The sequence below is a fragment of the Aulonocara sp. 'chitande type north' Nkhata Bay genome, linkage group LG12 (assembly GCF_057382095.1).
Source record: "Aulonocara sp. 'chitande type north' Nkhata Bay isolate Kocher_YH1m ecotype deep benthic linkage group LG12, A_spYH_male_GT1.1, whole genome shotgun sequence".
NCBI classification, from domain to species: Eukaryota; Metazoa; Chordata; class Actinopteri; order Cichliformes; family Cichlidae; genus Aulonocara; species Aulonocara sp. 'chitande type north' Nkhata Bay.
This window is the reverse complement of record NC_141355.1, coordinates 15,183,496-15,210,152: the sequence shown is the minus strand read 5'-3', so window position 1 is coordinate 15,210,152 and position 26,657 is coordinate 15,183,496. Positions and strand designations below refer to the sequence as shown.

Here is a 26,657-nt window from a genome sequence, read left to right as displayed (position 1 = left end):
TTGTTCATCACAGTCTGAAACCCATTCAGAGGACATCTCTTCTTTTTCTGCTCCTAAGCAGAGTTTATAGGAGTTCTGCGGGCTTCACAATGCTTTTTACCACATTGCTTAATATCTGGATTCTAAATCTAGAAACTGAAATGATCTAAACTCTTAGCCTAGACTTATTAATGGATCAGTCATTCTTCATTGAGACTAGCTGCAACCTTTTCTACACACCCAGAATTTAAAGGCCCTGACAGGCTCTCCAAACAGTGGACAGAGTAAGAGGAGGATGGGGGATGGTTAAAAAAAAACACAGCAAATGTTAATTCTGTCATCTGCTCAGACAATTCTCTTGCCCAGCGTGTGTATTACTCCAACCCCCCCCCCCCCCCCACCCACCCACCCCCCACCCTTTTGTGTAACACAACCTTTTCTCCAGAAAGGAGAAAGAAAAATACGTAACACTCAGAGGAATGAGCGACAGTGCATCACACTGAAGTGATGGAAAGCAGAGATCCCCTTTTTTTTAAGTACCAAAGAAGAATCTATGTTTTACTCCTGCCTGTTTCCCTTTTTTTTTTCTCCTCTTCTTCTTTTTTGGAATTCCTCACTCTGAGGATTAGCTTGTGTTTGTCTCAATCCTCCCCCTTTTGCCCATTCTCTCCTCCTCCTCCTCTTCGGCTTGTGGAATTCAATGTCCTAGGAATCACTCCCCTCTCCTGCTGCTTTGTGGTGACTGAGGAATTCAGCCAGAGCCGAGGACGAAGAAAAATTGGCGTTTAACTCCAGGAGGTGCAAACCCTGCAGTCTGGGGCCCTCACCTGCCTTCCTTCATCCTCCCCCTCCAACTCCTGTCTGAGCACTGCACCTGTTCTGACTTGTCGGCCAGGTGGAGGGGATCCTCTAGCCTTGCGCTGTTTTTTCAGCTGACCCTGGCTTCGGGGTAATTAGGAACCCTGTCTATTCATTTGACTGGATTACTGCTTTGCTTTGCATCTTTTCTTTCCGTCTGTCTCTACAACCCACCTCCCTTCCCTCCCTGTGTATCTCTACCCCCCTCCCACTCCATCTCTTGTCTAGAGCAGTCTGAGGCTGGCTGACACTGTGGCTGTGTGGGTATGTGTGGAGTTGCAGAGGTTTCCCTTCTCGAGTAAAAGTGTGGATCACAAGGAAAGAGCACACAAGGGGGCCTAAGGGTGAAATTTAACCTTCTGGCAATTAAACTGGAGTGAGTGTTGAGCGGTTGTACAAACTCCAAACCAAAGGATTGTGCGAGTTGGAAGAGCAGCAGGTATGAAGATCCAGGCTGTGACTGCGTCTGCGGCTCTGCTGGCCCTGTGCTGCCTGCTGATGATCCCTAGAGGAGGAGAGAGCGCCGGGGGAATAGTTTCTCTCCGGCAGGCTGGGGATCAGCTGCGAGACGAATCGCCGGATGACCCAGAAAGAGAGCAAGGACTTGTAGCAGACTTACTCCCAGAGGAGGGTGGCATCAAGACCAAGAGAGAAGCAGAAGCCAACCAGGCAGGTAAGTGGAAGAAATTATATTTTGTACTTCTAAAGCACAGATGTGTTATGCCGACAAGATATCAGAGCTGCTGAGGTACTGCTTGAGTTGTGGCATGACATGGAGCAAATGCAGACACAAACACACAACGATTCGGTCTCTGACAGCTCCAACAGCGTGACAAAGTCCATGTGCTCGTCTGTCCACTCCTGCTTCCCCGCACAAGGGAGCGGGACAGATGAGCTGGTTTAACTCACACCAGACAAGAGAAGAAGACACTGAGTCGAGCATCTTGCAGACAGATTTTTTTATGACGCGTACCTTTTCCACTGCCTCAGTTGCTCAAGCCCTGCATGAATAATGCTGACTCTTCTGTACAGTCCCGCTAACACACTTCAAGCAATAAGCCCAGTTTTTGGAGCCATTAAATAAGCTCTTTGATGAGTCTCGCTTATGCTGCTGAGGTGAAAGCGGTACATTTATTGAGTATCTGGACTGATTTTGGATCATTAAAGCTGAACTGTGGTTAATAGAGTACAACTAATGGAAAGAGAGAAACATGGTTTCCATGAAGGTGCCACAGGACTTGAGGAAAAGTCAAAAGGAAATACTGATGGACCTCAAGCAGCCACTGAAATGTAATTGGCAGTCTGGACTTTCCTTGGAAACACTGCAATGTGATGCAGTGAAGAAATAGTTGCATAATCTCAGACCCAAGCCTCATAAAAGAACTAATTGTGTCTTTAGCTTCTGTATGCAAGGAGGAATATGTTTTCATTTCAAAAGATTTTGTCACAGAACCGTGAGGAGTGGGCTCTGGAAAACCTCTCTCTCTCTCTGCCGCTTCTTTTTTTCCCCTTTTTTCCAGATATTTTAGGCCGGGTGAGGAGGGCACCTGATGAAGACAAGAAGAAAAAGAAGGACAAGAAGAAGAACAAAGAGCCAAAAGACCCCAAAGCCACCAAAAAGCCAAAAACCGACAAGAAGGGAAAGAAGAAGGACAAGAAAACAACAACCACAACTTTGCCCCCGACCACAACAAGTGAGAAGAGAATACTAAGCCTTGAGCCTGCTTCACTGATCACTTGGATTTGATTGTTGTTAAATCTTGTATCTTATATTTCCAGCGATCCCAACGGAGCCACCCACCGAACCATATACAGATTACCCCTATCCCGATGCCGGTGAGTGGCACACATGCAGGGGCTGCTTGAAGAATATTGACTCAGTTGACTACTAAATTTGAGTTCATATAACTATATTGTTAATATGTGTTAATGTTAATATGTTAATATTCTGTGTGTTAAATTGCCTCCCACTACTGGCTTGGAAAAACATGTTTAACAATTTTTTTTAAAGGCTGGGAATATAAGAATATAAATGGGATATAAACATGACAATATAAATGGAAACTTCAACCATTGTTGTCATTCAAGTCTGTTTTGGGGTGGACCAGGAGCATAAAAGAAGTGGATTTGCCTCTGGTTTGTAGATTTGAAAGCCGTAACCTCAAGCATTTTGAGGGCTGGATGTGAACACAATGGTGAGCTGCAGAGGAGTGTGGGATGAATGTAAGAACCTGAGGACACTGTCCACATAAAATCTGACCATTCAAATCATGATCATGCAATACTGAAGAAGATTTCAAACACCAGGGTCAGAGGCCATAAAATGACCACAGAAAAACTTGACAGGGATGATTAATCTCATTAAAGTTTTATGCAGCATGACTTCGTTGTCCCAACACTGTTGAATATTAGAGAGTTTAAGTCACTTCCACATTAGCTTATTTTGTACAATACCAGATTGTAGACAGATGGAGGAATCTACCGTGACATCACCCATTGGTTTCTGAAGTCTGGCCTTGAGATGAGTGTTTCAGCTGTTTCTGCCATCTTGGTGAAACTGGAGCTCATGAGAGGGCAGTTTTATACCGCAGATAATCTTCCATTTTGATACACGGAATGACCAAGATTTTTAAAACAGACCATTTTTATCCAGCGTGACCCAAAACGAAAGACTGAGCTCAACAGGAAAGTGTTTACAGAGGTCAAGACAGAAAGCTGTTCTCCCTTTGACATTAGGCTTAGTAGCTTCTGCACCCAGAAGCTACTGAAAATGACAAAACTTAGAGTTAGAAAGATCAAATGTAGCCCCCTCCTCATTTCTGAGCCAGCTACCAGCTCAGTGTTACATTAGCCTCACATAACACACCTAAATCTCTAAATCACAACACTGAAATGAAGACTGAAATGTGGCACACACACCTAGATGTAAATATAGCACCTATTCCGATTAGGCAAAAAAGTTGTGCTCTTTTATGATTTTTTACCCATCGAGGGTTACAGTGTTTGTTTGTTTGTTTGTTTGTGAGGATTTGTTGTTGTTTTTATTCAAATACAAATTTAAAACTAGAAATATGTCTAAGTAGTAGTGGAAAGGAGGAAAAATAATTTCAGATCCAGTTCAAAAATCAGAACATTATAAAACACCAGAGAACCATAAAAATATTTGTGTCCAGACTTGTGAGCTCACCATCAGCCAGCTTTTGTGTCTGTTTCCCTCTCAGAAACTGATTACTGGAGCCCAGAAGATGACTACTGGGGTCCTGAGCCCACACCCTCCAGGCCAAAGCCTGAGGCTGCGATCACAGATCCCCCATACGACTACTGGAAGCCAGACGCCCCCGTAACAGATGCCTATGAAGACTACTTTAAACCAGATGAGGAAGACCCAGCTGCTCTTGTAACATATGCCTACGATGACTATTGGAAACCAGCAGAGAAAGAAGTGCCCACTTCAGCACCTGCCATCTACGATGATTACATGAAACCAGACGAGACAGACCTCTACACCTCTGTGACCGATAACTATGACAGCTACTGGCAAGAAGTAAACCCAACGCCTGCTGCCCCTGATACAAAGCCTGGAACAGATGACAGCGATTACTGGGATGCCACATGTACGTATAAGTCTTTCGTGTCTTTGTTTTGATTGAGGATGTTTAGTGTGGAGGCAGTTTATGTAACATGAATAAGATGATGAAAGCATAATTAGATCCATGTGGCAAAATGGGGGGGCGCTGAAACAATTCTGAGAAATATCATGAATTTACTTAACTGACAGGGGTGTTTACAGGAATTTTTCAGTGGGGTAGGCCAAGGTGTGGGGCACGATTAAGGCAGGGGCCCCGTAGGAAAAACAATTGTCTTAAATATTTTTTTTTTTATCAGAAATGCAGAAAATTGGTATTAAAGAAACTGATGCTGCACAAAAAATACTTTTACAAGCAATCTGACTCTTCACTTAAGTAATAGTAAAGGTTTTTATCATCAGCTTGTACTTTAAAAAGCTTGCTTTAGATACTTCGAACTAACAAGTAACTACAACTTGAAAATAACTGGTGTAGAGTACAAAATGTGACACTTATATACAAGATGTAATGGAGTAGAAGTAGACAACAACATAGAAATACTAAGGTACAAGTAAATTAAAACCTTACTTCGATGAAATAGTAAAGTAAATTCTCTCATCTGATGGTGTTAAGTATTGTAGCATTAATAGTAATGTACTCCAATAGCATTAAAAGATTAGGAAACACCCTCACCTTCAGAGGGGATGGATGCCACCCCACATCCTTCCTCTAGGCACTCCCCTGCCAGTGGAAACTTGAGTCGAGACAAATGCTTTACTCTCTGTCTTGTGAAACTTGACATTTAAAATAATGGCAGTTAGTAAAATTTTAGTTTATGTCTTTAAAAGTATGAGGGAGTCAAACAACAAGAACTCAATTAGGTCAAAATTTCCCCTTTGTTTTATCATTACTGCTTTGCGGTGTGGAAATAAAAACTGCTGGTAGTGGTTAAAAAGGATCATTGTCAGAGTTTAAAGTGCATTCTTTTAATGCTAATTGAGAGGTCATGTGTACAGAAATAGTTACAGAATCAAAGGTGTCTTTTTTAACAGTGCTGGGTTGTATGATATTATCAAGAAGCTTTTAAATTCATGATTTAAAAAATTAAATATTTCAATTTCCCCATGAAAGTGGTCACTTGTGCTTCTTTTCTTCAGAAACATACTAGATGATCTAAGACAGTGTTACTCTTTGTGAAACAGAAGGAAAGAAGCAAAGAACAGACACAAAAAAGGAGTGAACTGCACTATGGGAGACATTTACAGAGAGTAGGCCAGCAATCTGTCCAGGATGTACCCTGCATTTTGTCCTCTGTCAACTACAAAAGGCTTCTGCCTCTTACTAACCCTTATTTGGATAAGTGATTAGGAATAGGATGTTCAGTGATTAATCAGCTGGACACTCAGTAAACTCGGTGGTTTGTTTAAGCTGAAGGAACTGCGTAAACTTCTGATTAAATAACGTTTAATAACAGATACCCGCTAATCTTTTGGATCCGATTTTCAGACATATTGGAGAAAACTTTTATGAGCGCTCTTTATTTCTTCCAGCTGAAGTCAACAGAGGGCTTTTTTTCCACGGGATGAAATGCATGCTGGAAACAGTGTGTCGTGCAGACCTGTGACACTCATCTGGATTTGAATGGCATGCTCTCATTACTCTTTGTTTCCACACTACTGTACAGTACCTATGCTCCTTCAGCATTTCCAATGATTCACTCATACTTGGCCCTTCTGCATTCTTGCTTATATTCCCCCATTTCTCTGTCTGTTACACTTAAATCACCTCTCAGCTTGACCTTTTGAATTCTTCTTCCTGCAGATGAGGTGCAACCGTCACCTGATGGTAAAGAGGTCAGCCCAGAAATTAAGGTTGAAATCCTGCCAGGTGACTGCAGACTCTCATGACAAAATCAACTAATGTGAAACCTCTAGTAAGCATTAAGATACAAATGAAATAGCCAGCCCATACTTTGTGTTTCATTAGAAATGCAACACATGAGAATAACACTGGAGCTAATCTATGAGCTGACCTGCCCTAGTTTACACACAGGAGTGGGTGGGTTTATTTCTTCCACACAGTCAACAAAACTTTCCACAGTTTTCTTGTAGAGCAACAAAAAGCCCTGTGATCAGAGCCCAGCAAAGTTATGTTTCTCATAAATGGGGAATTGAAGATTTAACAGCTACGTTATACAGCGGGCATCACACCAGCATCAAAATAGAAAACTCCTCTTGTGGTTGAATAATTCGGGCCACTGCTAAGTTGTAAAATTTTGCATGTAATCCCATAAAGCTTGACTCTGTAAAGTAGCGGCGCCTCCGAGGGGCTGAACGAATCGTCTGACTTCGTGTTTGTTCTCTTTTACACAGAAGAGCCCACCGCCACCGCGCCCTATGAGGGGACCTGGTATGATGATTACGACGAGTACGGGATGAGTATGTGGCCGCCCGCTCACACACATGTGAATCACAACCATACTCGAATGTTTTCTATTATTGGTTTAGTCACAGAGAACTTCCTGCCAATAAAGCAAACAGCAAAAGAAAGGGATAAACAACAGTTGGGTCAATAGCTTTCAAGTGTTCCTTGATGACCTGTTTGCATTTCTTAATGACTTGCAAAACCACAAAAAAAAAGCATGCATATACAGTACACTACTGTGCATGGCTCTGTGGTAATCATTGTTGTTTCTATGAAATTATAAGTGATTTTCTTTCCTTTTCTGTTGTTGTTGTTGTTTTCAGAGAGAAAAGAAGACGAGACTGATGAAAAGTGGATGGAAAAAGAGCGAGAAAGAGCAGCCAAAGAGAGGGAGAGGGAAGAAAGAGGTAAGGAGACCCACATGGGATTCTTCTTTTTGTTATTTGCACCACCGTGCGTAATCCTGTCAAAGCAAAGAGAGTGCCTCATGAACCCAAGTGGAAAAGTACTAACAATGATGTTGTCTCCCCTCAGTCATATCTAGTCATACTAAGAGAATGCAGATGTGATTTCCATGCATACAAATGTGTGTGTCTCGGGCACTTGCTTTAACTTGCATGACAGGGACAAAAGTTCACCCCACCAAAGTAAAACGGAGATTAGGGCTGTAAAGAGTTCAGAAATCTCATATGGGCTGGGCCCAAAAGCAAAGAGCGTGAGATAAGCTAAGAAGGCTGTGCCGGCATCGGATTGGAAGTGAGGGATGAAGAGGAGTGACAACAAAGGGAGAAGTATTTCAGCTCTTTTGTGCCACGTGTCTGCCGTGCGTAAAGTTGAAGGGGTAAAGCCCAGAGCAAGTGATATATAACACCACCAGGACTGCTGTTAATGAGGCTCTTCCTGTGTGCACAGTTTGACCCAGACTAGGTCTAAGGTGAAATGATTTTGCAGACGTCTCTGAGAGTTGTTGCATTCTTCCGTAACACAACTATATGCATCTACAGATACTGTGTAAATGGGCGCATGTGTGTGTTGTGGGTGAGAGAGCTTACAACATGTTTTACATTCTCACTGTCAGCCATGTAACCAGCATCACGCTCCAGTATGTGTCAGAATATGAATAATGACAATGGGTGAGAGACTCTGCAATCTTCCTTCATGGTAAAAGTCCAGGTCAGAGGGATGATGATGATGATGATGATAGTTTCAGAGCAGACTTGGACTAGAAGCTAAATCATAACATCTGGTGTGCTTTGTTTTTTAACCGTACTCTGGCCCTCCAGGTCCCCGTGAGGACTTTTGGCAAATAAAAATTGTAAAATAATACTGAGTTCCTCCATCATTTCTGGGCAGAGTAAAAGAAAAATAAATTCAGCCAAGACAGCGCAATTTATTTTGCATTAAGACTGTTTGTCTGGCCTCGGACAGAGAGAGCGCAGAAGCTAAAGGAGGCAGAGGAGAGAGCCAGGAACAGGCCACGTGTCTTCAAAGAGCCAAAGAGTAAGTCAACATCTGTTCAAATCTGGAGAGTATACGTAAGCTTTTGCTGAATGTAATTAACACATTATTTAAATGTTCTCTTTCTGCTTGGCAGAGTGTCCTCCCCTGGGGATGGAGTCTCACAAGGTCGAGCCAGATCAGCTTTCAGCCTCTTCTATGTCTCAGTATCACTTTGCACCTCAGAGGGCGCGCCTAAACATGCAGGTACACAACAATCAGGGCGGGGCCATGCACCTACAAGCAGGCCTTGAAATAACCACCAGCTGCCAGCAACACTGAAAAATACTGTTATTGTTGGGTCTGTCACTTCCAGGAGCTGCCTTAGTGGTACATGCTTGACGGATTCTTTTAAGTCCTCAGTATTTAAATCAACAATGTGTTTTTTTGGGGGGGTGGGCGGGTGGGGGTATCCAAATTCTTCTGTTAATGGATGCAAAAGTAGATATGTTGCTTTGGCACTCAAGATACTAAAAGGGTTCGAGTATTCAGTAGCATGTGTCTCCCAGGGCTCCGATGATGAGGAAAACATAAGAGGTGGAGCGTGGTGTGCAAATTCAGAGGATGCTATCCACTGGTTTGAGATAGATGCTCGCAGGGCGACAGAGTTCACCGGAGTCATTACTCAGGGACGGGACTCCTTAAATGAGTAAGAGACAAACAGACACGCAGACATAAATATGCATCATTTGACATTCCTACACCCAACAATTTGCCCTCTTCTTCTGTCAGCAATGACTACGTGACGTCCTACTTCCTGGCTTTCAGCAATGACAGCAGAGAGTGGACCACCATTCACGATGGATACGCCGACTGGGTGAGTTCATCTAAAACTGTGCCACTTCCACAAGCACCAATACTCATCTTCCTCTCCCCCTCATTCACATGTCCTCTCTTGTGCAGTTGTTTTTCGGAAATAATGATAAGGACACCCCAGTGATGAACCAGCTTGCGGTGCCCGTGGTGGCCCGCTACATGCGAATTATCCCACAGAGCTGGAACGGCTCTCTTTGTATGAGGCTGGAGGTCCTAGGCTGCCCCCTGCCTGGTGAGTCGTATGCCCACACACTCACACACACCTTAAACACAGAAAATGAATAATTTTTGCTGCTCTTTTCTCCAAACAGATCCAGTTAATGTTCTGTACAAGCAAAATGAGGTGACTCCCGTGGACTACTTGCAGTTCAAACACCACAGCTACTCGGAGATGGTTGATGTGAGTTTCCCTGCAAAGTTTATCTGCTGGCTGATAGAATTCCAGGAGGTCCGCTTTAAATGCTCTAATATAAATTGCAGCTTCATTCTGTCCCAGTTTTTCATTTGAACCACCAGAGACCAACATGACATTTCCACAATAACATAATATTCATTATTAACCATCTGCTTTGTAGTGCGTAATGTAATCAAATACAATGCTTTGCATATTTACTGTTGTCTTTATCTCACCTATTCAGCTTATGAAGTCAGTGAATGAGGAGTGCCCTAACATCACCACCATCTACAGCCTGGGCCGCAGCTCCAAGGGACGGGAAATTGTTGCCATGATAATCTCTGGCAATCCCACAGAGCACGAAATAGGTGGGATCTCAAGCAGGAAACGGGCAGATAGCCGTGTTCTTATTGTAATGTGTGCTATAACAACACAAATGCTGTAATGTGTAGTATTTCAAACAGTCTGGGATGCTGATTCGTTGAAATTACGCTGGGTCTTTATGGCACCACTGTGGTATCCTGCAAATCCTAATAAACACCAGGCGGACACCAGCAGATTAAGGCTGACAGACAATTACAGTCTCGCCCCGGTTGTCCCCACAGGTGAGCCAGAGATCCGCTTCACGGCAGGTCTCCATGGAAATGAGGCAGTGGGTCGGGAGATGATCCTGCTTCTCATGCAGTACCTGTGCAAAGAGTATAAAGACAGAAACCCCAGAGCCCAGCGCCTGGTGGAGGGAATACGCATCCACCTGGTGCCTTCGCTCAACCCTGACGGACAGGAGGAAGCTTTTGAAGCGGTCGGTGTAAAAAACAATCAATTAATGACAACATGTTTTAAATACTGTCTAAAACAAAGAGGAAATGTCTGTGAAACATAGTGGGCTACTTAGATGAGTATGTCTCTTTTACCCAATTTCTACTCTGCAGGGATCAGAGCTGAGCAGTTGGACCACCGGTCACTTCACCAATGAGGGCTTTGACATCTTCCAGAACTTCCCTGATCTGAATAGTATCCTGTGGGATGCTGAGGATAAGGGCATGGTGCCTAAACTCACCCCCAACCATCATGTGCCTATACCAGAGCACTTTGAAGCTAATAGTTCGGTAAAGCAACAAACAAACAAATACGCATATAGATATAGATATAGATATAGATATATAAAGTCTTTGAGACTAACCAGGTTGTGGTAAACAAAAACAAAAGTATGTTACATGAGATTCTGATCCTCTGTCTGTGTGATCCTGATCTTCCTGCTTTTGTTCCAGATTGCTGTGGAAACCAGGGCCATAATCTCCTGGATGAAAAGCTATCCATTTGTGTTGGGTGCAAACTTCCAGGGTGGGGAGAGAATTGTGGCCTATCCTTATGACAGCTTACGTCTCAACAAGCCTGCTGAGAGCCAGAAACCTCAGAGTCGCAAGAAGAGACAGTATGACTTGTTTCCCTACCTGTGTTCTGTTGTTGTTTCTGTACCTTTACGTACACACGTATTGTCCAAATGCTAATTTTTCACCTCTGTGAACCACCAAAATAGTGCTTAATGATTCATTTAGAATCATGTCTGCAGGTATGAGGATGAAGGTTTTGATGTATCTGAGTGGGGAAGGGGCTACCACGAGGAGCCAGTGGAAGACTGGAGAAGCAGAGGGTATGCAGAGCCAGAAGAGGAGTGGCGGGGCCATGGATTTGACCATGGTCACGACACAGGCTATGACCATGGTCGCGACCCTGGGTACGACCATGGTCGCGACACAGGCTATGACCATGGTCGCGACACAGGCTATGACCATGGTCGCGACCCTGGGTACGACCATGGCTATGACCCTGGGTACGACCATGGCTACAATCACGCGTACAACCAGGGTTATGGGCACAGGGAGGAAGAAGACGATGACAGAGGAAGAAGTGCAGGCTACCATTATGCTGAATCTGAAGATGAGCCCCGCGTGACTGCAGACGAATCCCTCTTCAGGTGGCTAGCTATCTCCTATGCCTCCACACACCTGACCATGACACACAGCCATCACGGCTCCTGCCAAGGAGACACACCAGGAGGGGGTCTTGGAATTGTCAACCGGGCCAAATGGAAGCCAGTAACAGGCAGTAAGTAGAGACCAGTGCGTTTAAATTCCCACGTATGTTTATAGCACACCCTGGTGGACAGTAGTTGCAATACACGCTCTTGATCTTCCCTGCAGGTATGAATGACTTTAGCTACCTGCACACCAACTGTTTGGAGCTGTCCATTTTCCTGGGCTGTGATAAGTTCCCTCATCAGAGCGAGCTGGCGTATGAGTGGGAGAAAAACAGAGAAGCAATGCTCATCTTCATGGAGCAGGTTAGTCCCAAACAAACACAAACTGTAACCTGTCCTGACTGTGCTTCAGTCTGTAGTGAAAAGACTATTCAACATCCTGCTGGATATAATGTTGGATTTTAAAATTTCTAAAAAATAAAAATAAATAAAAGTACCTAAAATTGTGATTTACAGCATTGTGATTTTGCAGTTATTCCTCCTCTGTCCAACCGAGATGTTTCCCACGCTGTATTGGTTTTCCCGAGGTTGCTCCCCTTTATCCTTAGATTTGTCCACCGAGGGTCGACTGACAGAGGATGTCATATGTTGTACAGTTTGCGGAGCTCTTGGAGGCAAATGTTTGCTTTGGCTGTATAAGTTAACTGTCTGTTGCTTTGAATAGTTGATCGCAGGTGTTTAAATTCATATACCACTTATCAAAACAGTTTATTATATTATACATATAAAAGACCCAAATGCAACATAAAAATGGGAGTAGGATCAAATATGATTCTTTTGTAATGGATGATTTTTGAGTGGAATCATTTTAGAATAACTGAATCATTAAACCACAGCTTTTTGGATCAATCCAAGTATAATTTTGCTCAATTTTACTCCAAAGTCCACTCATGAAAAAATGAAACTACTGATTTTACTGAGCAGTTGAAGAGAACTACTACTCAGCAACTGTACCTTGTACTTTGCTTCTTTCACTCATGTAACTATTTGTGTACTTCAGGTGCATCGCGGCATTAGAGGGATTGTGAAAGATCAGCAGGGGAACCCTATTGCAAACGCTACTGTATCTATCGAGGGGATAAATCACGACGTGACCACAGGTCAGTATACTGTTCACACCATCACTCAGGATGTAATAAAATATAACATAGCTCAAACTGTGCTCAACACTACTGTTGCCATTGTAGCACCAACGGGGGATTATTGGCGTCTGCTTAACCCCGGGGAGTACCGCGTGACGGCTCGAGCTGAGGGCTTCTCCTCGTTGACCAAACTCTGTGTGGTGGGCTATGAGTCGGGTGCGACTGCCTGCAGCTTCAACCTGGCCAAGTCCAACTGGGACCGCATTAAACAGGTAAGACTGTCCCAACTTGAAGTGCCTCGATGCATGTGCATCTTAGCAGTATTCAGTAAAGCCTCTTTGTTTTTTCTTTAATTTCTCTGCAGATTATGGCCCTCCACGGCAACAAGCCAATTCGAATTGCCTACAGCAATAGCAGAGTACAGTACACCACAGTCAACAATGGCCACAGGAGTGTGATCGGTGCCAGTAATGGGTCTTCCACAAATTCTCGACTCAGTCCTGAGCAGCGACGGAAGCGCAAGATCGCTCTCATCCGTCGTCTTCGCCAGCGGAAGTTAATGAAGGCCATGTCGATGAGAACGACGTTACCCCCTACAACAACCACAACCACAATTCCCACAACAACAGAGGCCACCACATCCTGGTATGAATCTTGGGTCTGGGGAGAGGGACAGTCCTCAACTCCTGGCGGCTTCACAGACTCCATCATGGACTATGACTACAAGATCAGTGACTATTAAAGAAAACACAAGTGGCTTGTTTCAAGTAAACCACCGTCCTCTCTTAACTGTAGTTCACGTTGCCGTGTTGTACTTAGAGCTGGCTGAAGAATCAAATTAGGGCTCTCGTCTTTGTACGACGTAAGCAATGGGAATGTACAGAATATCAGCTATATTAAAATAGTACATCTGTTAATCAACATTTGAAATAAGGTCTCTTCACAGAAATGGAACCATTTTAGATTTTTTTTCCCCAAAGATCACACTTCATTATTCTCTGACTCGTTCAATCACTTCTACGAATGCTTCGTGAAAAGAAGTTTATTGTGGATGCACATAAAAAAAACTGTTATTTACACGATCTTCACATATGGCAGAAATATTTTTAGTGTGAACATTCAGTAAATGTGGGAGAACTTGGTAACAGATGAAGGAGTACAGAGGTTTTTATCATGTTTTCTCAGACACAGATGGGTTAGAAGAGTTATTTTTCAAATAAAGGCTTCTTATTAAACCACGAGGGTCTCTTCCTTTCTTTTTCATTTGCTGGTTTTCTTTCAGTTCAATGAAAAAAAACAAAAACACAAATGTTACTTTAACAGAAACACTGAAAGGAACCCATGAGGTAAATGTATCTTATTGAAAAGCTTGTGTTTTTTGGATTGAAGTTAATTTGATCCTTCTCTGGCCAAAAGGAAAAAAAAAAGCATCAGCTGTGTCCTCAGTGGCTTACGTTCATCTCACTTTCCTCATCTTCATCTGCAGAGAAGGCAGAAAAGCTGATTGGCTCACAGTGAAGAGTGCGTAAATTGACGAGGCACGCCATCTGTGTGCTGCTGAATTCTGGAACGGTAACCAAAAGGACTTCCTGGCCATCCGGACCTGGCGGGATGAGAATACGAGCAGCAACAGTTAATTATTTATTACACATTAGTCTGTGTGAATAGTACATTTGTAGCTTAAAACAGATCATATGATAACATCCACAAAGTTTCTTCTGTTTACATGCAAATGGCATGCACTAACCTTTGATGAGCTTGGAGTCAAAAGTAGGGGCATTGCCACTGAAGTAAACATGGGGACACTCTTCCAGGATGAAAGGGTCTTTTTGGTAAAATGGGTAACAACCTGAGCAATTCAGAGAAAATCTTGTCAATAAACCAATAGTGTGTTTAGATTTACCAGAGGCTCTGCGTGTTATTCTGTATCAACTAACCTAATGTGTCAGGTGCCGTCGGGGCCAGATGTCGGAGTCGAAGCGTTTCCTCTAATATTTCCAAGTGGCTGTCCCTGCTGCTGTACCTCTGAATGTCACAGACGTTCTGCCCTGATGTACCGAGGAACCTTCAAGGAAACAAGCAAATACATGTAAACCTAAACATATTTGCACCTAGAAGTGAATATGAGGCATAAATGGAGCCCTGCTCTGAAAAACTGACATAGGCTAAGTGCGTCTGTGAAGTTGGATTTAAGAAATAGTGCTAAACACGTTGAAAATTTAAACTGTAAGCACTTATTTTTCAAATCCAGCTACACAAACAGAGTTATATCCATGTTAGTTTTTGAGAGCAGGGCTCTATGGTGTAAATTAGCCTGTATACTTGTAGTGTTTCATGCCCACTGTAACAACATGTGTGACGCTGCTTACCTCACTCCGTCTATGCTGGCGTGGTATGGATTGGATGCCAGCTGTAGTGTGGGGTAAACGGACGACAAGGGGAACATGCATCGGTGGAGAGGCTGCTGTGGGAGGGTGTAGTTGGTGGGGTCGTACTGGCCAGGCATTACATCCACAGGAACCGAGGCCTTAATCAGCAGGAGACAGTAATGTGTAGCAAAAGAAAAAAAACAAAACAGTAGAGTTGTTTAGACGGTAATAATCTGTGCTTTTCCTCTTTTCCTCCAGTCCAGTTTATCCACCATCACCCTTCTGCACATGCCCAAACCACCTCAGCCTGTCTCTCTAACTTAGTGTCCAAACCGCTCAACCTGAGCTGTAACTCTGATAAATTCATTTCTAGTCCTGTCCATCCTGCCCACTCTCCATGAAACTCTGAGCATCTTCAACTCTGCCTCCTCCAGGCTCAACATCCTGTCTTTTTGTCAGCACCACCCTCTCCATACAATACATCATATATTACAGCATGTCCAGCTCGTCTACCTGCTCTTCTTCACCTCTCTAGTGTAGTCTTTATGAGGCTGCTACGATTTATTATAATCAATGACGTCAACAATTAAAATTTAGCGACATGTAATTTTATTGTCGACGTGTCACATTCTAATACCACGTAAATCTGTTTTTTTAAATGCAATACACTACAGGGGGCCATGGGGGCAGTATCCCCTATTTCGTCTGCCAAGACTGAACTCAATACTAAAGAAGAAGAAAGTAGTGCTAACTGCAAAGCAGGACAGAAGAAAATGGAAACGGGGATTTTAAAAAAAAAAAATGTGAAAGAATTTCACAGAAAACAAATAAAGTAAATGCAGACTGTGCAAAGCAGAGCTTTCCTTCCAATTTGCTGTGGGACGAGATAACAGGGTGATATTCACTGGTGGGCAGATGAGATACTGGAGCCCAGAACAGGTGGTTTGCCCACAGGAAACGGAGATAAGAGTTATTGAAATAATCATGGACTAATCGACTAAAAAAAAAAAAAGGCAGATTAGTTGACTACCAAATTATCTTTAGATGTAGCCCTAACTCCTTGCTTTGGATGGTTGACCCCAGGTACTTAAACTCATCCACCTTCTCTACCTCTGCTTCTTACACCTTCGCCTTCAAACCCGTCTCCCAGTCATTCACACACACATGTATTCTGTTTCGATTCGACTGACTTTCCTCCACCTCCCCAGCTCCTCCACCACCTGCTCCTTACTCTTACTACAGATCGCAGTGTTGCCTAACTATATCATACTCCATGGAGATTCGATTCGTGCCCGAACTCATATGTCAGCCTGTCACCACTGCAAAAAACTAAGGGCTCAAAGGCAATCCCTGGTTTAATCCCATCCCCATCTATCATTCCTTCCACACTTTCTCATACAGTATCACAGGTCCTCCCTTGGCTCTCTTGGATGTTATGAATCATAACATAAACATTTATCATTAAAGTAAACTGTGTCAAAATCTTCAGACTTACCACCAGCTGAAGCAACAACTCATCTAGCAAACGAATGGCATCCACACTGCCAGCTTGAGTCTTCTTAGTAAGATACTTGGCCTGGGGAAAAAAACAAAAAAAAACAGAGAAAGGGTAAAATATTTATTTTTATGTTTTAAGTAAACCAGTTCACATGAGTGACTTGGGAGGAACGTGACTATATGACAAGGTTCAAACCATTTTTCTCACCTTTGTTGATGCATCCTTGTCTTGAGTGTTTTGACTCAGGAGGTTTCCCGCCAGCAGAACCCTGGAAATTGTTGCTGCACCACTCTGCTCCCCGAGGTCACCGAGCTGACCAGTTACCATGTCGACAAGCAACTGTAGGCCCAGCATGCTGTCAGCATGAGTACTGCCAAGACCCAGACCTGATGCCAGGAGCACAAACCTGTATGAAGGCAGGCAAAGCAATTAATGTTGTTTATCACTACAGGCAGGGATTTACACCAATTAGATGTGTTTTCATACCTGTCAGAGTCAAGTGCAGGCCTTGCTTTCTGCAAAGGAAGATCCGCTGTGCAAAAGTCCTCAACTGTGAACTCCCCATCGTTCCTCTCAGCACCATATACTGCAATGACGCTGCCTAAGAAAGACAACAAGAAACACCTACATCAGACTCATACGTCCACAGCTCATGTGATGCTGACATCCTGAAAAACTACCAACCTGTGACACACTTGTCTTTGTCAATTTTCCCCTCTAGTTTAATCCTCTGCAGTTCATCCTCCAGAATCAACTCATCTGATTCATGAATGTATTTTGCTCGTGCAGGCTGGGGCAGGAGGTTGTGCTGGAGAGCAAGGAAAAAGAAAGTTGTTAAAGTACAATTCAGTAGCTGCTTTCAATGTGTGGGGTGAATTTAGCACTACTTCCAACCTCCTCACTGATTTCTTTCAGAATAGATGGCTGCAAGGCCATACGCTTGAACAGAGTCCCTACAATGCAACACTGCTCCGCTGTTTCTAGATCACACAGCTTCTTGATAACCACATCTGATCCTGACAGATACAGAACAGAAAAAAAAACAGATTAAGAAATAGAAATCAAATGTTTCAGTGTCCCTGATGTAGGTAGGTAAGATTGCTCTGAGCTTACCCCACTTCTGCTGAGCTCTCTCTGACAGCAGAGGCCTCATCTGCATGAGTCGTGCTACGTAAATGTGAGCATACTGGCGGCTGAAGCTCCGCTCCCCAACTCTGTAGCGTTCAGAGCACTGACTATAAGCCAGAGACGTCCTCTCAAACACCGGGCCCTGGTCCTCCGAGGCAGGACGGCAGAGCAGAGAGGAGCCCTCCTTCTGTACACTTAGGTCTGAGAACATGACTGTCCTGAATAAAAGCACAGGAGACATAGAAATGGGTCTATTTTAGATTTCAAAGGCTATCAATTTAAAGCACAGTCAACTCAATAACATGCTTACAAGTGCAAGTAAAGTTGTCTGGGTTTTTCCTAAACACCCCGACTTTTCATGTGAATACCCTGAAAATTAATATAATATGACAGATATAACGACCTTACCGAAGAAAATAGACGTTTGCACTTCAGTTGCTACTCCTCTGAGATCAAGTGTGTTGATATTTTCAGATATCGACGATTATTTTCAGTAGCTTGCGAGCAACAGGAATAATTCCCGCGAAATGACCCGCGCACCGGTGACAGTCTCTATGTACGAGGGCAAACTATCGCGAGAAGTAAGAAAACATTTAAAAAAAGTCAAAAATCTAAAGCACCCGTAGTAAGGAACAAAACATATATACAACACATTTTAAGCAGCCTTGTTATTTTTATACACTTACATTTTACATATTTTTTTTAAATAACTGCATCGTTTTTGTTTTATTGTTGTTTTTTCTCGTACCGTCGCACATAAACTACGTCGCCGATGTCGCAACGAAATGAGGTCACAATAGCGTAGCGCGTACCTTCGCCATTTTCACAGCTCTTTGTGCGCTACCGTTTGCAAAGAGTTTCTGTGTTTTTAACAAGCCATTTGCTACTTCAGATTTTAAATCCATTGCGAGAATGCAAGGAAACAGAGGCCCCCAGCAGAACCGCGGCCCAAACCGCCCGGGAGAGCAGCTGAAAAGAGAAGGAACAAACAGCAACGGGCAGCAGCCAGAGCCCAACGAGCAGACCAACCCCAACGAGGCCTTAACCCTGGACCTGCAGAGCTTCAGAAAGCCCGGGGAAAAGACCTTTACCCAGCGGAGCAGGCTGTTTGTAGGTAATTTACCAACGGGTGTTACCGAGGAGGACCTGGAGAAGCTGTTCACCAAGTATGGAAAAGCCAGCGAGATATTTATTAACAAGGAAAGAGGCTTCGGCTTCATTAGGCTCGAAACGAGAATCATAGCAGAGATTGCCAGAGCCGAGCTAGATGATACCCCCTTCAGAGGCAGGCCCATACGGGTGAGGTTTGCGACACACGGAGCTGCTTTAACTGTGAAGAATCTGCCAGAGTTTGCGTCCAACGAGCTCCTGGAGGAGGCCTTCGCAGTCTTTGGCCAGATAGAAAGAGCTGTGGTCATAGTGGATGACCGAGGGAGACCTACGGGGAAGGGCATAGTGGAGTTCACCTCAAAGCCAGCTGCAAGAAAGGCTTTGGATAAGTGCTCTGATGGTGCTTATCTTCTGACAGCTTTCCCCCGGCCTGTTACAGTGGAGCCTATGGAACAGTTTGATGAAGAGGAGGGACTGCCAGAAAAGTTGGTCAACAAAAACCAGCAGTATCACAAAGAGCGTGAGCAGCCGCCACGATTCGCTCAGCCCGGCTCCTTCGAGTATGAGTATGCCATGCGATGGAAGGCCCTGATGGAGATGGAGAAGCAGCAGTATGAGATGGTGGACCGCAACATGAAAGAGGCGCAGGAGAAGCTGGAGGCTGAGATGGAGGCAGCCAGACACGAGCATCAGGTGATGCTGATGAGGCAGGACCTCCTGAGGCGGCAGGAAGAGCTGCGAAGGATGGAGGAGCTCCACAATCAGGAAGTGCAGAAGAGGAAACAAGCCGAGCTCCGACAGGAGGAGGAACGCCGCAGGAGAGAGGAGGAGATGAGGCTGCGCAATGAGGAGATTATGAAGAGGCAGCAGGAGGGCTTCAGGGGCAACTTCTCTGAGAACAGGGAGCAAGACATGAGGATGCATATGGGTGGTCATGGGATGCCCATGAACAGAAACTCTCTGGGGGGCAGCTCTGGTCCAGCTGGTACTCCTGGCTTGGCTGCAGAGAATTCACCAATGTTGCCAGGGCCAGGAAACAACAGCATGCCTGGAGGTGGTCAGGGTGGCTTCCCCAGAGGCCTCCCCGGCCCTGGAGATTATGGACCTTCCAATAAACAACGCAGATTTTGAATTGCAAGCTTAATTCCCCCCCCCCCCCCTCCTTTTCATACTCACTGTACTTTTAAGTTCGGCTAGTGTTAACTTTTGAACTTGGAAAACTGCATGTCATTTTTTTTGTACCTGCCTATTTGTACTTTTGATTATTTTTAGTTCTGAAATGTAAAAACTCCAAAATGAGCCATGTGTTTTACTTTACTTCTCACATTAATGTATTTTCATAGGGGTAGAAAGGGCTTTTGTCCTGGTTATGATAACTTTTCTGGAATAAATTCCTGATTCCCTAAATAAAGGCTTTGGTTTATTCAGAGTAGAATCACCTCAGCAAGCTCAGGACTGCACACAATAGTGACTTTTGTCTGCACAGTAGTGTGAGTAGTATTGTCACTAACAAAGTAAAGAGTGGCATTTCTGGCACTCAATATTGATTATTGGTCATCTGTGCCTGATTTATTAATTACCAAAAAGTGAATGCAAATGTCAGCAATTTATAGCAAGTACGTCTTATCACAGCTTTGAAGCTCCATAAACCTGAGTCTTACTGATAGGTTGCAGTTAAATATTAAGCGAGAAACATGGGCTTTTGCACGGTCGTTTTTCTGCTTTATTTTGATAACTAGGGGGAAAAAATGCCTCACACATATTGAGAACTTCTTGCATGTTTTGCTGAATACCCAAATCTGGCTTCCCACAGTTGGTGTTTTTTAATTGTTTATAGTGGTACCGTAATTCACATCAAGTAGCCTCAAGACGTTTTATATAGCAAGGTAAAGACCCTTCAGTATAAGAGAAAACCCTGATGAGGTGATGATCCCCTATGAGGAAGCATGTTGGGGGAGCACAGAGAGACAAATCTTCAGAGAGAGAGAAGATAGAAGTCATAGACTTGTAGTAGCAGCCTATAAATACCTGGAGAGTGAGGGGGGGGGAAAGGTGAGTAGAGAAGAAATGCTCAGTGCATCCTGGGAGGTCCCCAAGCATCCTGACAGCAGCTCAACTAAGAGATGTTCATCTTGGTAGAGTCAGCGCTGCCAGGCTCCTCTCATGGGCACGCATTTCAGATTTGATTGAACCAGATTATAATTAATACTTTGTTAGTGAGGGGAAGCATTTTAAATTCAACTCTAGATTGACCAGAGAGCCAGCGAGGAGAAGCTGATACAGGAGAAATACGATGTCTATTTTTAGCCTCTGTTAGTCTTGTGGGTGCAGCGCGTTTTTGATCAGTTCAAGGCTTTACAGTTACAACAGCCTCCTCGCTGAAAACAGGAATAATAAATGTAAAAAAGTGGTTTATGTTATGTTCATGTTTCAGATAGATAAGAGTTCCAAAAGGCGTTTTCCGCTTCAATAACAGGCGCTTTTCATCACCGCTACAGCTAACGTAGTCAACTGGTTTCCATGATCAGACAGCTGGTTAGGAGACAACCTTAGCGACAACATTCAGTGGTATAAATCTCAAAAGTAAACGCAGCGATTATGTTATTATGTTATGTGTGAGTTAGGTTCACCCGACCTGATTTTTGCAGCGCTATAATACATATAATTTAGACCGATCCCCGTATACAGTGTACAGTTACCTCGACGCAGTGTTGGTGCACTAATGATCCACCTGCAGATTACGCTACTGGCGCTCTTTGTCTCTCTGCTCTCAAACTCGCCATCTAACACAGGTTAGCCTCGCAGATGTGAAGGTAATGTGAAGGCGTATCCTCACCCCCTTGTGCAGGCTGCCGCTCCCTGAGCCTGGTTGTTCTGGAGGTTTCTTTTTGTTAAATGTTTTTTCTTCCCTCTGTCTCCATGTGCTTGCTCATCGGGGGCTGTTTGATTGTTGGGGGTTTCTCTCTTTCATTGTAGGATCTTTACTGTACAATACAAGCAGCTTGAAGCAACTGCTGTTTTGATTTTGCACTATTAGTGAAGACATGATATTTGCTTCAGTGGAAATTAACTTTACACATTAATTACTGACATCGTAGTTTTACTGTGCCTGATAGAGAGAGCATCTGTTACATCAGTATTAGTGAAAAAGCATTTTGACATACAGAAATGCAGACAGGTTTTGTTTCACCACTCTTCCTTTAAATAACAAAATCTGCTTTGAAACATTATGTGTGGCAAAGAGCTGTTATCACACTTAATAATTAACACTTCTTTCCCTATGAGCACAGTGTTTTATTAATTGACAAGTAACTCCCTGCATGGGGATTTCACCATTTTGTAATCTACACAGGTTGTTTGTGACTCATCCACTGCCAAGCCCAGTGATTCAAGCTTTTTTCCCCCTCCTCCTATCAGTAGCAAGAAAAGGTAAACACAAAAATCAGCAAACTCCTGTTTGTTTTTTCTGTAAATAACTAATACTTTTTAAAAGCAATTTCTCCCTTTCATTTTCCTGGTTGTCTCCGGCTTCCCTTCAGTGGCTCCCCAGTATAAAATCACTGAACTAGCCGAGAAGAAAGCAGAGGACTGATGACTGCTCAATGACAAATAAAGCACAGTCCAAACACTCATGCCCACGCAGTGTGAAACGGCACAGAGGACAACAACCCTTTGAGAAGAATCACAGCAAAGCTACATGTGAACAGAGCTGTAAATGGTACTGATTCATATGGGGAGGGTGGAGGGCAGGCCAGTATCAGTTAGAAAATACAACAGAAAGTGTTTCTGATTTTGACATATTTTTCATTTGGTTTGTGTCATACTTAATAAAACATTCTTATTATCAGGATGATACAAACATGCAGAAGTAACAAGTTCTTTGTGCAGCCATGTATTTTTTTTATTTAAGTCTAAATGGAAACAAATGCGATTTTGTTTCATAAAGAAACTTCTTCATCTGTTTTCTTCTTCTTCTTCCAGCTGCTTCATTTAAGGGTCACTGCAGTGGATTGTCTGCCTCCATCTCTCTCTTCTCCGTAATCTTCTTTCTTTTTCCACGTCAGCTCCATATTCAACATCCTTTGTCCAAAATATCCACTATCCCTCCTCTGCGCATGTCCAAACAATCTCTCTAAAGTCGTCTCCAAACTGCTGAACCTGAGCTGTCACTCTGATATATTCATTTCTAACCTTGTCCACATCAGTCTTAATAGGTGACCATCTCAGCTCGACAGCTCAGCCTCACATCTTTTTGTCAGAGCCAAGTCTCCAGTCTCCAAACCTTACATCATAGCAGGCCTCACAACCGTCTTGTAAACTTTCTTCGTTTGAAAAAATCAGACTTGTCAGTAAGGGCTGTATTGATGGAGTGAAATTGCTTTAAGTTCCACAACACTTTGTAGCTTCAGCTACAGGAGTTAAAAAAGCTGAGGTCATATAATCACACTTCACTGCGTATTTAAAAAAAAACGCTTCTTTTCTTTTTTTTGCACAAAGATAACAAAGTGAAGCCCAGTCAAATTCCTTGTTAGTTTGCACAAACTTATGATCCTGATGTCATTACAGTCTGTTGGTGTTACAACTATGTGTCTTCTAGCATCAAATCTTAATACTTCATATGTATGTAACATGAGGTTTTTCCAAAGATATAAAGAACAAAATAAGCACAGTAGACCATAATTTATAGAAACACTTTGACGAACCCTTGTATATTGAATACTGACCTCTGGTGGTCCCCAGAAAAGTAATATTAATATAACACATTTATGTAATCAATAAAATAAATAAATACACAAATAAATTTTACCAAATATATTTAAAAGGCACTGAAACACAATCCTTCAGCGACTCCAGAATCTTTTCATTTTTTAATATCCTCCTGAGAACCAGCCTATTCATTTATTCTCTGTCTTCTGTAATGGACATTTGTTTTTGGTCTATATCTTTCGACTTATTTGAACTACCCTACTAAGTCCTGATGTACTAAATAGAGGACATCCCAGGCTTTCCATCGATAATTCATGTGTTTGGGCGGCCTCTTTCAACTCCAACGAGGAAGAAAATCACAAAGAAAGTTCAATGGGAAGATTCTTTTTTCCTCGGTCCTCAGGAGGATATCTAAACAAGAATTTCAGAAATTTCAGGGAAAAATAGAAGATCTAATCTTTCAGTTTATCCAGAAAAATGAAAATATAACATTTGCATATGTATGGTTTTCATTGGCTATGAGCTGAAAAGTGAACGGGTAAAGCTGTGGAGTAAAAAGAGAAATATTTAGTTATGAGAGTAGTGAAGCAGATCTGTAAAGTTGAACAAAATGAAACAAACGTAAATTACAAGTACTATATACATACATATATATATATGCACACACTGCATTGGTGCACGGTTGTGGGAATAAAGAAAAAAAATACAAGTAAAATTTGTATAGGTGAGGTACAGTTTAAGTAAAAATACCACTAAATTTGGAGGAAAAATCAACTACATGTAAAATATCAGTGTCTGAATAACATCTTAAATAATACAGCTAATATAAATATATATTTCTACTGTTATTGGGAAAAACACTGATATTATTTGCAGATACTTAAACAACTTGAATCTCCCTCATGTAGAAACAGATTTATCTGCTAATACAGTTGTTTTTTTAATCTGATACTGAGGGTTTTCTAAGGAAACTACCTTTCACCTTTATCTGAGTCCAACAAGTCAAGATGATTGGCTCTCCCCAGATCAGTTCAGCTTAACATGAGGTCCATAAATAACGATAAGGAGCCCATCATAAAAAGGGGACAATGTACGCTATCTGGATGCAAAATCTGTTTTCTAAAATGGTTTAGATAGGCATTATTTGAAGACTGCACCCTGAATGCTACAGCTCTTTCTCTTTTCTTTTTATGCCATAAAAATCTAAGACTATTAAACTCACAACTGTCTGTGCTGTTGCTAATTAGTACATGTCGATGTGATAATATTATTAATCTTCAAAAACTTAAACATATATATAATATATAATATACTGTTACTGTCAGTGTGTTAACTTCAGTAGGTACATTCTTTTTATTTCCAATAACCCTTTTAGAGAAATTTGTACGTTTGTTGTGTAACATTTAGTATTTTGCCATCATTAGAAATAATTACATAATTGCACATGAGTCTGTTACAGTATTTAAATGATCTACTATATATAACAGACCCATGCATAAAATTGATTCAGCTGTTTATTGCATACTGGTGTCCCACACTGAAAGATGTGCTTTGTGTTCTTAAGTTAAACAAAATCATACTCATCAAAATGCATCACATTAGGTCACATGACAGATAGTTTTTAATGCCTAATTCAATTTGATGCGATCAGTTACAACATTATCAAAAACAGAAGTTAAATGAAACATTTCTCCTGCTGTTTTGAAACAACAACATAAAGGCAAACATATAATGCGATACTTATACCTATATGTATGAAGTACTTATATTTTATACTTCTGTTTTCTTTAATATAAGTTATTTTTTTGGATTGTCAGAGAAATGTTGATTTAGTGCAGAGAGTCCTCAGTCTTTTCTAGCATGAAGCAAAAAGGTTCACACCTGTCCCGTCAGTTTCCCCTGCTTATCTTCCCCCACCTGCAGTGGCTGGATTGCCCACCAGTGGGGGTCATCCCACTAATTTATTGGTCCTTTGCTGTCACCTTCTATGCGACAATCGGGTGTCCTGGTGTTTTATTTTGTTTTAAATGCAGGTTACTGACAACATCACATTTATGTTCATGTCTTTCGTGCATGAAAAGTATCGAAACCGAATTGAAAAAAAAAAGGAAAAAAAAAACATGCACAACAACCAGTCCTGCAAAGGAACTGCTTTCAAATCCTGATTTATTGATCATAATTTTTAATTTAATAATTTTAATAATTTTAACTTTAAAATGTTCTTCATTTTTATTTCCAAAATTAGTAAATGTTTTCAATTTCTCAAGGTCTGCACAGTTGTTTCTCATATAAGCAAGGGAATGCACAGCAAAAACACAAGCTAATGAAAGAAACAGGTTTAAATAAACACACAAAAACAAAATAAAAAATATAAATGATTTGAAAAAACAAACAAACCACAGAATCACTTTGATTGGCACCAAACATAAATGATATGAAGTAAAGTGCTGTTTCCAGCCCGACTCATGTGCAAGTTTAGTTGAACCAATTGAAGCGGTGATAGTGGATTTCCAGTCCGAACAGTGTTTACCTGAAGTTAGTTTTTCAGTAAGTTCTGCAGGTCTGCACATTCTAGAAAATGTGATAGGACCTTAAAACATGTACATAGACCCTGTCATTACTTACAAAAGTCTAAATTGCAGCAGCATATAAATCTATTCCATGAAGATGTTTTTCCTTTTAAGAACAGAGAAGCTTATTAATTTTTGGCTAATCTTTGCAAAATCATTTTATGGTTGGGCAGAGTCCTTTAAGAAATAGCGCTCATAAAGAATAAATGCCAGGGTGCACCGCATCTACCAACGTCACAAAAACATGATATAACAGAATGAGAATAAAATAATTTAGTGATAAACGTTTGGACGGTGTAGCATCAGAAATAGATTTGTTCTGCTGAATGAAACCTGCTCCCGTTATGACTCTGGAATTGCACAGGAACTGCTGCAATCGCTCTGAAAATCGGCGCAAAGTAGATAGATAGAGATGCTGATAAATCCTAAACTTTATGAATAGTTACAAAATTCTGTTATGCTGCCACTTATCACGAAAGAACAATAAACATCCTCATATCTTTGCCATTTCTTCCCATCTTCTGCACCATGTCTGTTTATCACAAATTTAAATGCTCACGCACCTTCACCCTGAAAGCTCAGACGATAGCATCTGGACCATCGGATCTCTTCTTTATC

General features: G+C 42.2%; 3 protein-coding genes across 7 annotated transcripts; 2 read left to right on the top strand and 1 right to left on the bottom strand.

Annotated features, from left to right (window-relative positions):
- Positions 1–663: 663 nt before the first annotated feature.
- Positions 664–13,896, top strand: aebp1b (AE binding protein 1b). The gene is made up of 23 exons (XM_086313746.1): positions 664–928; positions 1,071–1,510; positions 2,358–2,531; positions 2,617–2,673; positions 4,059–4,451; positions 6,225–6,290; positions 6,776–6,841; positions 7,151–7,234; positions 8,256–8,327; positions 8,422–8,531; positions 8,834–8,973; positions 9,057–9,141; positions 9,228–9,372; positions 9,452–9,540; positions 9,779–9,902; positions 10,140–10,336; positions 10,467–10,643; positions 10,806–10,969; positions 11,108–11,643; positions 11,739–11,878; positions 12,576–12,675; positions 12,763–12,929; positions 13,022–13,896. The coding sequence occupies exons 2-23, from the start codon at positions 1,279–1,281 to the stop codon at positions 13,397–13,399; spliced, it is 3,696 nt and encodes a 1,231-aa protein (XP_086169872.1). The 5' UTR covers positions 664–928; positions 1,071–1,278; the 3' UTR covers positions 13,400–13,896.
- On the bottom strand, positions 13,684–22,343 carry pold2 (polymerase (DNA directed), delta 2, regulatory subunit). Of its 5 annotated transcripts, none has more exons than XM_086313749.1 (11): positions 22,246–22,343; positions 17,638–17,870; positions 17,419–17,540; positions 17,209–17,332; positions 17,011–17,125; positions 16,732–16,930; positions 16,522–16,602; positions 15,027–15,184; positions 14,595–14,722; positions 14,405–14,506; positions 13,684–14,260 (listed from the first exon to the last, which is right to left on the bottom strand). In XM_086313749.1, exons 2-11 carry the CDS (start codon positions 17,861–17,863, stop codon positions 14,100–14,102), a joined length of 1,416 nt encoding a protein of 471 aa, XP_086169875.1. In that variant the 5' UTR covers positions 17,864–17,870; positions 22,246–22,343; the 3' UTR covers positions 13,684–14,099. The 5 variants fall into 5 exon arrangements, with proteins under 5 accessions (XP_086169875.1, XP_086169876.1, XP_086169877.1 ...); XM_086313750.1 differs by lacking the exon at positions 22,246–22,343 and adding an exon at positions 18,056–18,501 and having other exon boundaries at positions 17,638–17,865; XM_086313751.1 differs by lacking the exon at positions 22,246–22,343 and adding an exon at positions 18,061–18,501 and having other exon boundaries at positions 17,638–17,865.
- On the top strand, positions 18,330–20,741 carry nono (non-POU domain containing, octamer-binding). Its single transcript, XM_086313752.1, has one exon. It carries the CDS (start codon positions 18,565–18,567, stop codon positions 19,891–19,893), a length of 1,329 nt encoding a protein of 442 aa, XP_086169878.1. The 5' UTR covers positions 18,330–18,564; the 3' UTR covers positions 19,894–20,741.
- Positions 22,344–26,657: the final 4,314 nt, after the last annotated feature.